The following is a 13,217-nucleotide window of genomic DNA, read 5'->3' as shown; positions in this document are numbered from 1 at the left end:
TTTGACGGGGGAAAAGTCGGTTCGTTCCAGCTTTTATCACGATTTTAATGATCAGGGCCGAAAAGCCTCGTCCGCCCCTTGTCATGTCGGATTGGGAAGAGGAGTACGACGCAGACGGCGCCCAGGTGGATAAACCGAGGAAAGCGGAATGGCGGCCGCCGCCCTCGGGGGAGGGAGGCGGCGGTCCGCAGTGGCGGAGCTGGAGAGACGGGCGGCGGGCCGACGGGGCGAGAGGACGCGTCGGCAGGACGGACTTCTCGTCTCCCGCACCCGTGGTCTTCAGCGTGGAGAGGGCCGCCATCGGGAGAGTCATCGGTAAAGTAAATTTAATAAAAGTCATCATGTGTGCGGTGTTCAAACGTTTATTAATTATGCTCCACTTAAAAGATTGTTTTTACGTACGTAAATTGAACCGCCATCCATTCTGTCCGACCAATGAAGAATCAGGATTGAGTCATGTGACCACTTTTCGCCTTGAGCCTACTTATTGAGTGTACTAAACCTTGGACCAAGAACGTGTTTAGTATAATATATTAGTATGTTGTTATTTATATTTGTCTATTATATTAGCTAGGCTGTTGTGGAAGGAAGCAGACTGTTTCACAATGACAATCACTTAAATATATATATGTACAGTACAGGATACACCTTCTCATACAACGTGTTTTCTTTATTTTCACGTTGGTAGATTCTCACTGAAGGCATCAGAACTATGAATGAACACATGTGGAGTTCTGTACTTAACAAAAAGTGGAGACCTGACCTCCACAGTCACCGGACCTGAACCCAGTCCAGATGGTTTGGGGTGAGCTGGACCCCAACAAGTGCTAACCACCTCTGGGAACTCCTTCAAGACTGTTGGAGAAGCATTTCAGGTGACCACCTCTTGAAGCTCATCGAGAGAATGCCAAGAGTGTGTAAAGCAGGAATCAGAGCAAAGAAACTAGAATATAAAACATGTTTTCACTTATTTCACCTTTTTTTGTTAAGTACAGAACTCCACATGTGTTCATTCATAGTTTTGATGCCTTCAGTGAGAATCTACCAACGTAAATGGTCATGAAAATAAAGAAAACACGTTGAATGAGAAGGTGTGTCCAAACTTTTGGCCTGTACTGTATGTGTGTGTGTGTGTGTGTGTGTGTGTGTGTGTTATAAAACAGATAAAAGCTTTTGTTAAATTTTGAACAAGATCTTACAAGATGTGGTCTCTTTTGTCTGAATGTGTTGTCAGATCAGCTCACAAGGTCTGATTAGATTCCATAAGCAGCAACAGTTAATCAAATTTTAGTCACCATGATAATGATCTCTAATAATTTTTTTTCTCTAAATAATGAGGTAAATGGATGTTCATTTTTCATATTAAATATAAAAAAATTAAGTATTTTCCTAATGACCCAACCAGTCATCTCTTAAGCCACAAAATGGTGACAGGATGTTTTTTTTTTTTCTTATCAGCAAAACATCTATAGGCCTTGCAGTAAAAGCCTTTTCTGCGTAGGCTTTTTTTCTGTTTGCACTTTATCATTGCACTCTGCAATTTATTTTTTGTCAGCCCTTTTTATTTGAGGTTTCTTTTTGAACTGAAAGCCTTGCATTTACCTAATTGCATTCGTAACCAATCTACCCTGTCGACATTGGGTGTCTGGCACATTGTACAGAATAAAAATGGACGTGGTTAACACTGATACCATTTTTAATCATAATTCTTCAGTCCTTAAATATGAGCCAGTGGCCATGATGAGTTCATGGATTATTGTATCACAGGGCGAGGAGGATCAAAAATACGCGAAATCGAGGAAAGCAGCGGAGCCCGAATCAAGGCAAGTGAAACCCTCCAAACTAAACAGAAACTAGTGGATGTCTCTCCCTAGCACATGGATGCCTCACAGTTCCTCATATTAAATATATGTTCTGTTAATGTTCCGCGTTGTTCTTCTGCAGATTAACAGCGGCAATTACGAGGGGGAGGTGGTCATCTTTGGAAGTAGTGATGTGCAGAAGAAGGCGAAGGAGATGATTGACGACCTGATATTAGACAATGGTAGCTGTGATTTGTTTGAAATTGGTGTTTCTCCATCAGACGTAGTAGTTTGTTTAAATAGTCTGGCTCCGTCTGCTTGATCGTCTGTCCTCTCCTAGGAGGGAGAACATCTGAGTCAACAGCCCCGGTGTCCCTGCCACCCATCGACTGGGCATCCATCAGGCAGAATCGGGAGAAGTACGAAGCTCTGAAGTGGCAGGGTGTGTCTGGTTTTTCCACCTCATTCCAGGACTTTTTCATTTAGGAAGTGTAGTGGCCTAGTGAGTAACACACAAAGTCCCAGGTTCAAACCCCACCTACTACCACTGTGTCCCTGAGCAAGAAACTTAACCCTGAGTGTCTCCAGTGGGACTGTCCCTGTCACTACTGATATAAGGGCATCTTATAAATGCTGATTAATCCTCTCCACTCTGCTCTTTGTAGATCTTCCACCCCTGAAGAAGGATTTCTACATTGAGGAACCAAGTGTGGCGTCCCGTAGTGCAGAGGAGGTTAAAGCATGGAGGTAAATTAATCGTTTTAATTCACCGTATTAATTTTACTGTAGCCACAGGAGGGCGCTGTTGCTCTCATTAAAACCACTGGGCATTCATTTCAACTGGATGTTCGGATGGACATGCCGCTTGAACACCTCTTTTAAATCCCTTTCAGTGAAATTACTGTTCACATTCACACATGCATATTCACGTGTACTGACTGTACAATGAACGATGGAATCAGCTTGCTATAAATAATTTGATGTTTAGTGTTAATAAAAAAAGAATGATGTAATGGCGCCTTTAACATCTGAGAGGATGTTTGACGTATGCTCCCCTGATTGGCTCATTTAAATTCATCACACACCGTTTGATGAACCAGTCATATTGCAGGTCTCTAACTCATATTGCAGGTCTCTAACTCATATTGCAGGTCTCTAATTTGAAAATAGAATGATGTAATGGCGCCTTTAACATCTGAGAGGATGTTTGACGTATGCTCCCCTGATTGGCTCATTTAAATTCACCGCACCATTTGATGAACCAGTCATATTGCAAGTCTCTAACGGGCAAATTTATTTCTATTTATTTATTTATTTATTTATTTTGCAGGAAAACCAACAACAATATCTTTGTTGATGACTTGAAAGAAGACGGGAAGAGATCCATCCCTAACCCAGTGTGCACCTTTGTCGAGGCATTCCAACACTACCCTGGCATAATGGAAAATATTGAAAGAGTTGGTTTTTCAAAGCCAACTCCTATACAGGTGCAAAATTGCTGCGAGTAAACATTATATTCCACTTTTCCATATTGGAGGCTCAATTCCACCTTTTCCCTTCAAGATGCATAGTGGGAAGAACAGGTTGTACCAGTATTGACTGGAAAGACCTGCTGAGTCCTGTGCGTTTTCTGTAGCATGCACGTGCATTTCCTGCTGACCTACATTATCAGTCATCAGCTCCTGACCACTCTTGCCAGTTCACAGCTTTTGTATGTTTTTTTTTTTGTTTTTTTTTTTTGTCATTGAATATATTGTCAAATTCATTTGTTTGTGTAGGCTGCAAGGGGGATACCACATTAAACTGGAAAATGTATTTATCTCTCTAAACAAAAAGAACACAAACACCAGAACAGGTGACATGCAGGAACCGTGATCGTGGCGGTTTTTGATGATTAGGTGACTTCCCCCTATCCTATACTCTTTTTCTGCTGTAGTCCCAGGCTTGGCCCATAATCCTTAATGGCTTTGACCTGATTGGCATAGCCCAGACGGGCACTGGAAAGACCCTGGCTTACCTCTTGCCAGGCTTCATCCACATGGACCAGCAGCAGTTGTAAGTTGTTAGAGATGAACATTTGTGTGGGTTCTTCCACTACCACCTTGAGTAAAGTGTTTACACCCAGGGCCATTTTGTGCAGTCTATTAGAATGACTATTCTGCTTGGTAGTAATTGATATATTTGCGTGTCGATCAATCAGCAAGCGCAAGGGCCCTGGCATGTTGGTGCTAACCCCAACCCGGGAGCTGGCCCTGCAGATTGAAGCAGAGTGCGGCAAGTACAGTTACAAGGGCTTTAAGAGGTGAGTAGTTTCATGCTATATGTGTTTGGGGACAGAGCACAGAAATTGGGAATCTTGGTGATTAACTTGTGGTAAAAAATCAGTGGGTTTTCCAAATAGTAATGAATATGGATCAATATTTAATAGTTCCTTTTATATATTTCAGCTAAATTAACACTTTAATATTGATCTGCTTGGGGATGAGATGGTAGTAAGTGAGATTTGAACCTGTGGCTTTGCAGTCTTCTGGTTCCTAGGCGAGTGTATATGATAATGATTTGAAAATGATGAGATGGACCTTTTATAAAGTGTCCTGGTCTCAGTACTATTGGGAATCCAGCAGTGGTGATAATAGACCCATACTCTGAATGTTGTTGGTTCGAATCCTGTACCGCCAAGGTGCCGCTGAGGTCCCCTTTATCAAAGCACCGTCCCCACACACTGCTCCCCGGGCGCCTGTCATGGCTGCCCATTGCTCACCAAGGGTGATGGTTAAATACAGAGGACCCATTTCACTGTGTCACCGTATGCTGTGTTCTCTCCAATTCAAATTCAAATTTTATTTGGCACGTACACAGTCATACACGGTATGATATGCTTTAGCGACTGCTACAGACCACAGTATTGCAAATATTGCAAGTAAACAATGAACCAATATGCAAATATTGCAAACATAAACAAATATTACACTTTCATCTTTTTAGTATAAATATGTGTAACAGGTAGGTGTGCAAATGAGTAAAGTGAAAGGAGAAAATAAAATAAAAAAAAATTGTGCAAGAGTAAAAAATTCCAGAAGTGATTGAAAGTGAAAGTGCTGGAGTGTATTAGAGTTATGTCCTATGTCCTCTAGGCTGTGTAGCTCAGTTTCCAGCTTTCGAGTCCTCTCTGTAAAAACCAGTTATAACTGTTCTGTTTATTGCAACCGTTGAAAATAATTGAGTAATTTGACTACAGGATGTTTACATCCTGCTGCGCTGCCATTCAACATTGTAGACTCACACTGTTATGGTTTTCCCATTTGCTTTCATCATGTTTGCCTTTGGTCCTCATTTCAAGGTTTGCATTTCACATGAAAGTGAAGTGATTGTCATTGAGATACACAGCACAGCACACGGTGTCACGGGGAAATGTGTCCCCTGCTTTTAACCCATCACCCTTGGTGCGCAGCGGGCAGCCATGACAGTCGCCCGCGGAGCAGCGTGTGGGGACCTTCTGATTGTGGCAGCTTCCTTAACCACTAGGCCACCACTGCTCCTTCACATCCCTCACTTTGACCCTTGACACTCTCCTATTGTCCTTGACTGGATCCAGCATTTGCATCTATGGAGGAGGTGACAGGAAATCCCAGATAAAGGTGGTAAGCGGCGGTGTGGACATAGTCATCGCCACCCCAGGCCGACTTAATGACCTGCAGATGAATGATCTCATCGATCTGCGCTCCATAACGTACCTGGTGAGTGTGTAGGGGAGACCAGGGTGTCTATCTGGCGAACATCCGGTTTCTCTTCCACCTTATACCCTCGTGGTTGTGAATGCATCACTGTTTCTGCACAGTTTACTCCTTTCTAGTCGTACACCAGTCATGTTTTTTCTGCAGGTTCTGGACGAGGCCGACAGGATGCTGGACATGGGTTTCGAGCCTCAGATCTTGAAGATCATTTTGGACATTCGACCAGACCGACAGACCATCATGACCAGGTCCCATTTTTTTTTTTTGGTCTGGTGATTTGGGTGTGTGGCCATTAATTTAGAAAATGAAATCTGTATCCACTTCTCACACACGTTGGTTGACCTATTGTTGTAGGATATAAATTTGAAAGAAAATACCATACCGTGTGAAAACACACAGACTTTCTTACTTTACAAACAGGTTTCTCTTCTCTTCTCTCTTGACCCACTCAGTGCCACGTGGCCCACAGGTGTGAGGCGTCTGGCCAAATCCTACCTGAAAGACCCCATGATGGTTTATGTGGGCACCCTGGACCTGGCGGTGAGAGCCGTGTCTGTGCAGTGCTTTTTACCCATCACAAAGCGATCAAATGAATAAATTTTTAATATGAATCCTTGCGCCTGAAGGCTGTGAACACGGTCCAGCAGCACGTGCTCTTCGTACAGGAGGAGGAGAAGAAGGCATACGTTTTTGACTTCATTCACAACATGGAGCCTGAGGACAAAGTGCTAATCTTTGTGGGAAAGAAGATCATGTGAGTGAAAATGGGAAAAAAAAACGAGAGAGTGCTGCTGAATGTACAATTTTACATTCAGTTCTCTGTTTCCACAGAGAGAGAGACTTTAGGCATCTGATCGCAGTCGCTGTGTCCTATTGCTTGTGAAAGTGAAGTGCTTGTTATTGTGAAACAACGGTGACGCAACGAAATGTGTCCTCTGTATTTAACGTCACCCTTGGTGAGCAGTGGGCAGCCATGACAGGCGCCCGGGGAGCAGTGTGTGGGGACGGTGCTTTGCTCAGTGGCGCCTTGGCAGATCGGGATCCCGACCGGCAACCTTCCGATTACGGGGTCGCTTCTTTTCACTACTGCACCCTGCAGGCCACCACCGTGCCAGGAAATAAGAACTGAAAGTGTTTTCATCAGCACACTCAAACAGTAGCCTTTCTGCCCCCAGGCTCAACTGGTACGTTGAGGCGGTTTTAAAAAAAGGTAAAGGTAGTAACTTTATTTGTTCTGGAAAAATGAAACTAAGATGGCAGCTATGAGGACTAGTAGTTCTCACCGCAACTGCCTTTTTTTCTGTTTGATAAATGAAAAATAAATAAATAAATTTTTGTGTGTGTGTGTGTGTGTGTGTATATATATATATATATATACACACACACACACACACACACATTTTCATTTATCAAACAGAAAAAAAGGCAGTTGGCGGGGGGCGTACTTCCGTGTATGAAGACTAGCCGCGGCTCTGCTTTTTATAAAGGATGGAAGTAGACCACAAAGTCCCAGGTTCAAATCCCACTTACTACCATTGTGTCCCTGAGCAAGACACTTAACCCTGAGTGTCTCCAGGGGGTACTGTCCCTGTAACAAACATCTAATAAATGGCATAAATGTAAAGATTATCGTGCCTGGTGGAAACATTACATGATCGTAAATCAGGTAAATGTAGATGCTGAACATGCGTGTTTCTCCGATGCCACAAATGTAAATACTTCAGTACAGATACACAAAAAAACTAGTTAAGCGCAGTAGCGAATTCCAGTTACGATCCACCACTGCATCCTGACCATGTCTTCATGGTCCCATCAGTGCAGACGACCTCTCCAGTGATCTGTGCCTGCGCGGCATCGCAGTGCAGTCACTCCATGGTGATCGTGAGCAGCAGGACCGTGAGGAGGCCCTGCAAGACTTCAAGGACGGTAGGATGGGACTGAAACTATGACTGGGAAGGAGGGGTAGGCAAGAAGTTGATTGCGAGTCTGAACCCGCTCTGGAAATGACTGTGAAAGCCCTTCTTTCAAAGTTCTGAATCTAGCCTGTGTGTGAGCAGGTCGTGTGCGTATCCTGGTGGCCACCGACTTAGCCTCAAGGGGCCTGGATGTGCATGACATCACTCATGTCTTCAACTATGACTTCCCACGCAACATCGAGGAGTATGTGCATCGCGTGGGCCGCACTGGCAGGGCTGGGTAAGAATGTGTGAGACAATCATGGGCGTGTAAAGGCATTACAGGCATTACAACGCTCCCGTCCGGCCCCACCCCAGGCGTTCCGGAGCATCGGTGACCTTGGTGACCAGGGGAGACTGGAAGATGGCTTCTGAACTGATCCACATACTGGAGAGAGCTGGACAGGTAAACCTTGCGGAATCAGCATTGAGGGCCCATGAGGACCGGAATCTTTCTTCAGGTCGGTGACCGCTCACTCGCCGTCACCTTAGCTTGATGTGCAATGACCTTCCCTGTTCCAGGAGGTTCCAGAAGAGCTGATCCTCATGGCTGAACGCTACGAGAAGCACCGGCTGGAGAAAGAAGCAGCCGGTCCCAGAGGCAGGGGCGGAAGAAGGGGAGCGCTAGGAGGTGGGAGGAGAGAGAGGGACCCCAACTGGCACTTCTGAGCCCATTTAAAAACGCCCGCCATTTCCTCCTGTGCAGGTCCGAACAGGAAAAGGGGTTCTAAGTCGCGTTGCGGGCACAACCGCCTATTATTTCTGCTCCCGTACGTTCAGTTAGAATGCAGAGGCGCTGCTGAGTCGGTTGACCTTCAGAACAAAAAAATTGAGTTCCGAGTTTTGTCTGATTTTCCAAACGTTTGATTTATCCCCTTTTGTCAGATTTGAGTTGCCGACTAAAAAAAATAAACTGCTTCTTAAAGAATTAAAAGGCCACATTCAGTTTGGAAAAATTTTATTCATGATTTTGTCATAAAAAAAAAAAAAAAGTCATAAAATTCATTAAAGGCAGTCTTTGTAAGATTTCAGTTTTTGAAGACTGGGAATCCGTTGTTGCGCTGCTCTTCGATGAGTCTGGCCAAAGCCTGGCAGCTCTTCTTGCTGACCGAGCTCAGCAGGTTCTGTTTCGGTATGAAAAAGTTTGGGAGCACCCCTTCCTTCAGGTAATGTTCGAAGTCCTTCAGCAGCTGCTGGAAGCATTGGCTCAGGTCTGCGTACACCCACTCCCCGTCTGTGGGTCTTCTGGTGCAGGCGTGCAGCAGGGTGGTCTTGGCGTGGTAGGAGCAGAACTTGGACAGGTCGGGGTTCGTGGCCTTCAGCTGTTCGATCAGGTGTTTCAGCAATTTCAGACACTGCTTTCTAAAGGTAAATGATGATAATGTATTTATAGGCAAGTCTCACACACTGAGGCTGTTTTGAAAGATATTTTCTGGTTTTATTATTATCTACAGTTATTAATTAATTTCACAGCACTGGACTCGCTGTGGGTCAAGCAATGGCCGCCTGCCATATAATGAAACAAATTAGTGTTATTGGGGCAGGAAGGGACGGAGCAATAACAAGATGGCGTCATTGTTTCGCTCATATGACGCAGATGCATGTGGCAAGTGCATTAATTCACGATTCGTGTATTGTATACAGAACTGTGCAAAATCCAAACCCGTCAAAACATTTAATTTACTAAACTGTTGCAGAATTTTCTTTAAATAATGATATGTACAGTTTTTGATAACTTTTTAGTTATCAAAAAAAATTCTAAATATGCAATATACAGTAACAGATCAAATTTTAGGTAAATCAAAGTATCTATGGTTATTTTGGATGATATGGATGCTTTCTGTGATTTTCGGTGTCTGAGTTGGACCTGATAGTCAATAACAGCTAAGGTCTGTCCTGCCTGATCACTGGTAGGTTCGTAGGACTTTCATTTAAATACAAGCTGACCGAGCATGTGAACAAAATACTGTTTTGATGTTTTTGGTTTGTGGAAGTTCATTCTTAATATTAGTACTGAGGAGAGTTCAGGCTTCATGACTAGGCACCATGCAGACTTAGAGACTCTCAGAATGGTGAAATGTTAGCATTACCGTGTTGAGTCACGAACAAAAATCCTACTGCAGCATCATTTACACAATGCACAGATGCTGTGCCACGAGGTGTTTAGATTAATATGCTGCATAATTCATAATAAGTGTTAAGTAAATTATAGAGTTTTCTCATATTTTATACGTTATATACCTGCAACAATCCTTCTTGTTTTTCTCACAGCACGTCTTTTTGTTGCCATGGTTGGTTAGGATTTGCTTTTCCACGTGAGAAAAAGAGATTCTCCATGCATCTGTTTAAAAAAGGTGGGGAGGAAAAAAAATTATTACATCTTGATTTTAACCATGTCAAGCAAAACTCCGGATATACAGAACCAGTGAACAGTTTGGACTCACCTGCATGTGTGTTGGTCCCCCATAACCCAGAGTACAACAAATACGAAATATGTATAATCAGGAGGAAGCGAAGTATGTTTGATTAATCTGTTTTTTTTTTTTTTCTTCTTAACCTTCATTGCTCCTTTGTTCATTGTTCTCATCATAAAAAGCCGCTTGATGAGATGCTCATGAACATGAGTGAATGATAAAGTGTACAGCGCCTTCAGGACTGGGGGAAACCCCCCATTTTCCAACTTAAGTGTAGTGTTAAATGTCTTTTTCAATTAAACTTTTTTTTTTTTTCGTGAAGTGACGTTAATGCTGGTCATGTGACTATAACTGTAACGACTATATTTGTCCAACCCTAGACTAAACTATTCAAACTCGACTAAAACGAGTCTGGACATGACCAATAAAAACTTTAAATTACAGCTTGACGCAAAGACTCGACTAAAACTAAAATGAAGACAGGCCGCCGACAACATCTATGGTTAAGGTGGTGGATTCCGGTTTGGTGAGCCGCCTGCTTTTGCTATTTTTTGTTTATTACATTTATTATTGCGTTATTCTATTTTTTTTTTTTTTCTGTAATGTAAGTCCAGACTTTTGACTGGTGGTGCAGAATTGTGTCTACGTCAGTATATTACTGAATTTCTTACCTTTGGCAGGAACTCCGTCCTGCTCTTTGGAGCCACTGCCCTCGTATTTGGCCACCAGGTGAAAGGGCTGCTGTCTATATTCCTTTCTTACTTTCGTGCCGAGCCAGTTTCCGATTTGCATGCCGTCCGTGGTGAAAGACGGCCAGCAGCTGCGCACTTCCAGGCTCAGGACGACGTCCAGGGAAATTTTCGTGCCGCTCCTGTCCAGCTGCAAGGTCACGGCCGGGCAGCCCGTCTTCTTGGGTTCCACCTTCACATCTGCGCGGTGACATTTAGACACGTCCTGGACACATTTCCGGTAAGATCCAGGCGTGCGGGATGGGCGCGTTACTTACCCGCCGCGGCACTGATGGCTTTTTTAACCTCGTCCCTGAACTCCTTCAGCATTGTGCTGGCGCATATTATGTCATCTGAAAGGAATGCATCCAGAGGGCCTTTTGGGTGGCGCTTCATCTTTACGGTGTAGAACGCTCCGTCCAGCCCAAACGGCTGGACGTCCACCCTCGTCATGGGCACGGAGAACATGACGTCAAATTCATCTGGATCACGGATCTGAGATTTGGAACAAAATGCTGAATTTTGTCATTTGGTGCCTCCGAGGTCAATGTGTGATGCAGCGGCGAGGATTTGACACATCAGCAATTTTATGAATAAGGGGATTTCTAAGTGGGCTGTTTCCACCAGATGTAGCCATCAAGCCAAATATTGAATACAAATATTCAAATTTAATACAAATATTGAATCAAATATTCATACAAAGAAATCAGATTTATGAATTCAATATTTTGGCTGGATTGCTACATCATCTGGTGGAAACAGCCCACTTAGAAATCCCCTTACTGATGAAAATGCCGATTTGTACCACAAACTTGCTCATGACTGCAGCGTCCCAGGTTCAAAAATCCCCAGTGAAGGCACTTGAGATTGTGTACTTCTGAAAACATCTTAATATACAATACAGGCCAAAAGTCAAGACACACCTTCTCATTCAATGTGTTTTTCTTTATCTTCATGACCATTTACGTTGGTAGATTCTCACTGAAGGCATCAGAACTATGAATGAACACATGTGGAGTTCTGTACTTAACAAAAAAAGGTGAAATAAGTGAAAACATGTTTTATATTCTAGTTTCTTTGCTCTGGTTACTGCTTTGCACACTCTTGGCATTCTCTCGATGAGCTTCAAGAGGTCGTCCCCTGAAATGCTTCTCCAACAGTCTTGAAGGAGTTCCCAGAGGTGTTTAGCACTTGTTGGTCCAGTTCTGCCCCTTTTTGTTAAGTACATAACTCCACATGTGTTCATTCATAGTTTTGATGCCTTCAGTGAGAATCTACCAACGTAAATGGTCATGAAAATAAAGAAAACATGTCGAATGAAAAGGTGCCTTCAAACTTTTACATTTCAGAGTGCACGACTCGCCTGAGCTCAGATATGAACAAACCTTTAGGTTTTCATAGTAGCTTCCGGTCGTCAACTTCTGTATGTCTTTGAAAGACGCGGACTTGGTCTCCATGTGCTTCTGGATCTTCTGCACGACGTCGTTGATGATCTTGGAGGAGTCGGAGCGCTGCTGCTTTCTGATCGGCAGCTGGTCCAGGGTGCGCTGGAGGATTCTGCCGGGGTCCTCGTCCCGGCTGCGCGTCCCCGTCGTTGGCGGCGGGGGCGACGGCGCGGGACCGCGGGAGCGCGCGGCGCCGGGCGCGCGGCCGGCGTCTGGCTCGCTCGTGCGCGGCGAGGGTCCGCGCGCCCGAGCGTGGCCCCTCCGACCCCTGACCGCCGGGCTCTTGGCGCGTCCCCGGCTGGGGCTCTTCGGCCCGTCGGCGTTCTTCCGCGGTCCCCCCCTGCCTCTGGCCGCCATGCTGGACCGAGAGCGAAAGGAAGGGCTACGCGGCGCGCGGCGCGGGTTTAAATTCAGCCACGCCCGACGGTCCCTGTCTATTATTATTCCGGGCTGCGGCGCGTTTATCCTCCGCTTGTAATATCTGGATCGTCCAACCTCGCGAAATACCTCAAACTACTAAAAAAAGACTGCACATCACTGAACACTCGATTTCATTTTTTATTTGCCACGTACACAGTCATCCACGGTATGATGTTATGCAGTGAAATGATTGAGCGACTGCTGTTTACCTCAATATTGCAAATATGCAAATATTGCAGACATAAACCAAAATATTAAAATTGTATGTTTTCAACTCTATTTTTGTGAAAGTGTGCAAATGTCTGGGGGAATTAATTCCAGAAGTGGTTGAAAGTGCTGGAGAGTATTAAAGTGTTGATGTGGTTGAAGGTCGTATGTCCTGCAGGAAGAAGCTCCTCCTCGTTCTCTCTCGCTTCCCTGATCGCAGCAGAGAGAACAGTCCATTGTTGGGGTGGCTGAGGTCCTTCACCATCTTCCTGGCCCTGGTACAGCACCGCTTGCTGTAGATTGATTGAAGGTCAGGGAGCTTGGTACAGATGATGCGTTCAGCTGATGGAACCACCATCTGTAGGGCTTGCCTGTCCTGCATGGTGCTGTTCCCGAACCAGGTTGAGATGTTTCCCGTCAGGATGCTCTCTATGGTGCAGGAGTAGAACTTCCTGAGCACCTTGGAGTCTAAAGTCTCTCAGGCGTCTGAGGTGGTAGAGATGCTGCCTTTT

General features: G+C 44.6%; 2 protein-coding genes across 2 annotated transcripts; one reads left to right on the top strand and one right to left on the bottom strand.

The window, feature by feature from the left end:
- The first annotated feature begins 83 nt into the window (after positions 1-83).
- Positions 84-8,160, top strand: ddx43 (DEAD (Asp-Glu-Ala-Asp) box polypeptide 43). The gene is given in 16 exon segments (XM_028989305.1): positions 84-315; positions 1,768-1,823; positions 1,945-2,068; positions 2,143-2,244; positions 2,468-2,549; positions 3,133-3,289; positions 3,739-3,881; positions 4,003-4,104; positions 5,398-5,539; positions 5,684-5,784; positions 5,989-6,076; positions 6,163-6,290; positions 7,353-7,462; positions 7,594-7,732; positions 7,810-7,897; positions 8,014-8,160. Coding segments are annotated over 16 exon segments (1,941 nt in total).
- A 346-nt stretch (positions 8,161-8,506) lies between these two features.
- Positions 8,507-12,452, bottom strand: cgasa (cyclic GMP-AMP synthase a). Its single transcript, XM_028989073.1, has 5 exons — positions 12,019-12,452; positions 10,912-11,128; positions 10,577-10,834; positions 9,733-9,832; positions 8,507-8,853 (listed from the first exon to the last, which is right to left on the bottom strand). Exons 1-5 carry the CDS (start codon positions 12,433-12,435, stop codon positions 8,520-8,522), a joined length of 1,326 nt encoding a protein of 441 aa, XP_028844906.1. The 5' UTR covers positions 12,436-12,452; the 3' UTR covers positions 8,507-8,519.
- Positions 12,453-13,217: the final 765 nt, after the last annotated feature.

The sequence above is a fragment of the Denticeps clupeoides genome, chromosome 8 (genome assembly GCF_900700375.1).
Source record: "Denticeps clupeoides chromosome 8, fDenClu1.1, whole genome shotgun sequence".
In the NCBI taxonomy this organism is placed as follows: domain Eukaryota; kingdom Metazoa; phylum Chordata; class Actinopteri; order Clupeiformes; family Denticipitidae; genus Denticeps; species Denticeps clupeoides.
This window is presented reverse-complemented; position numbering and strand designations above follow the sequence as displayed.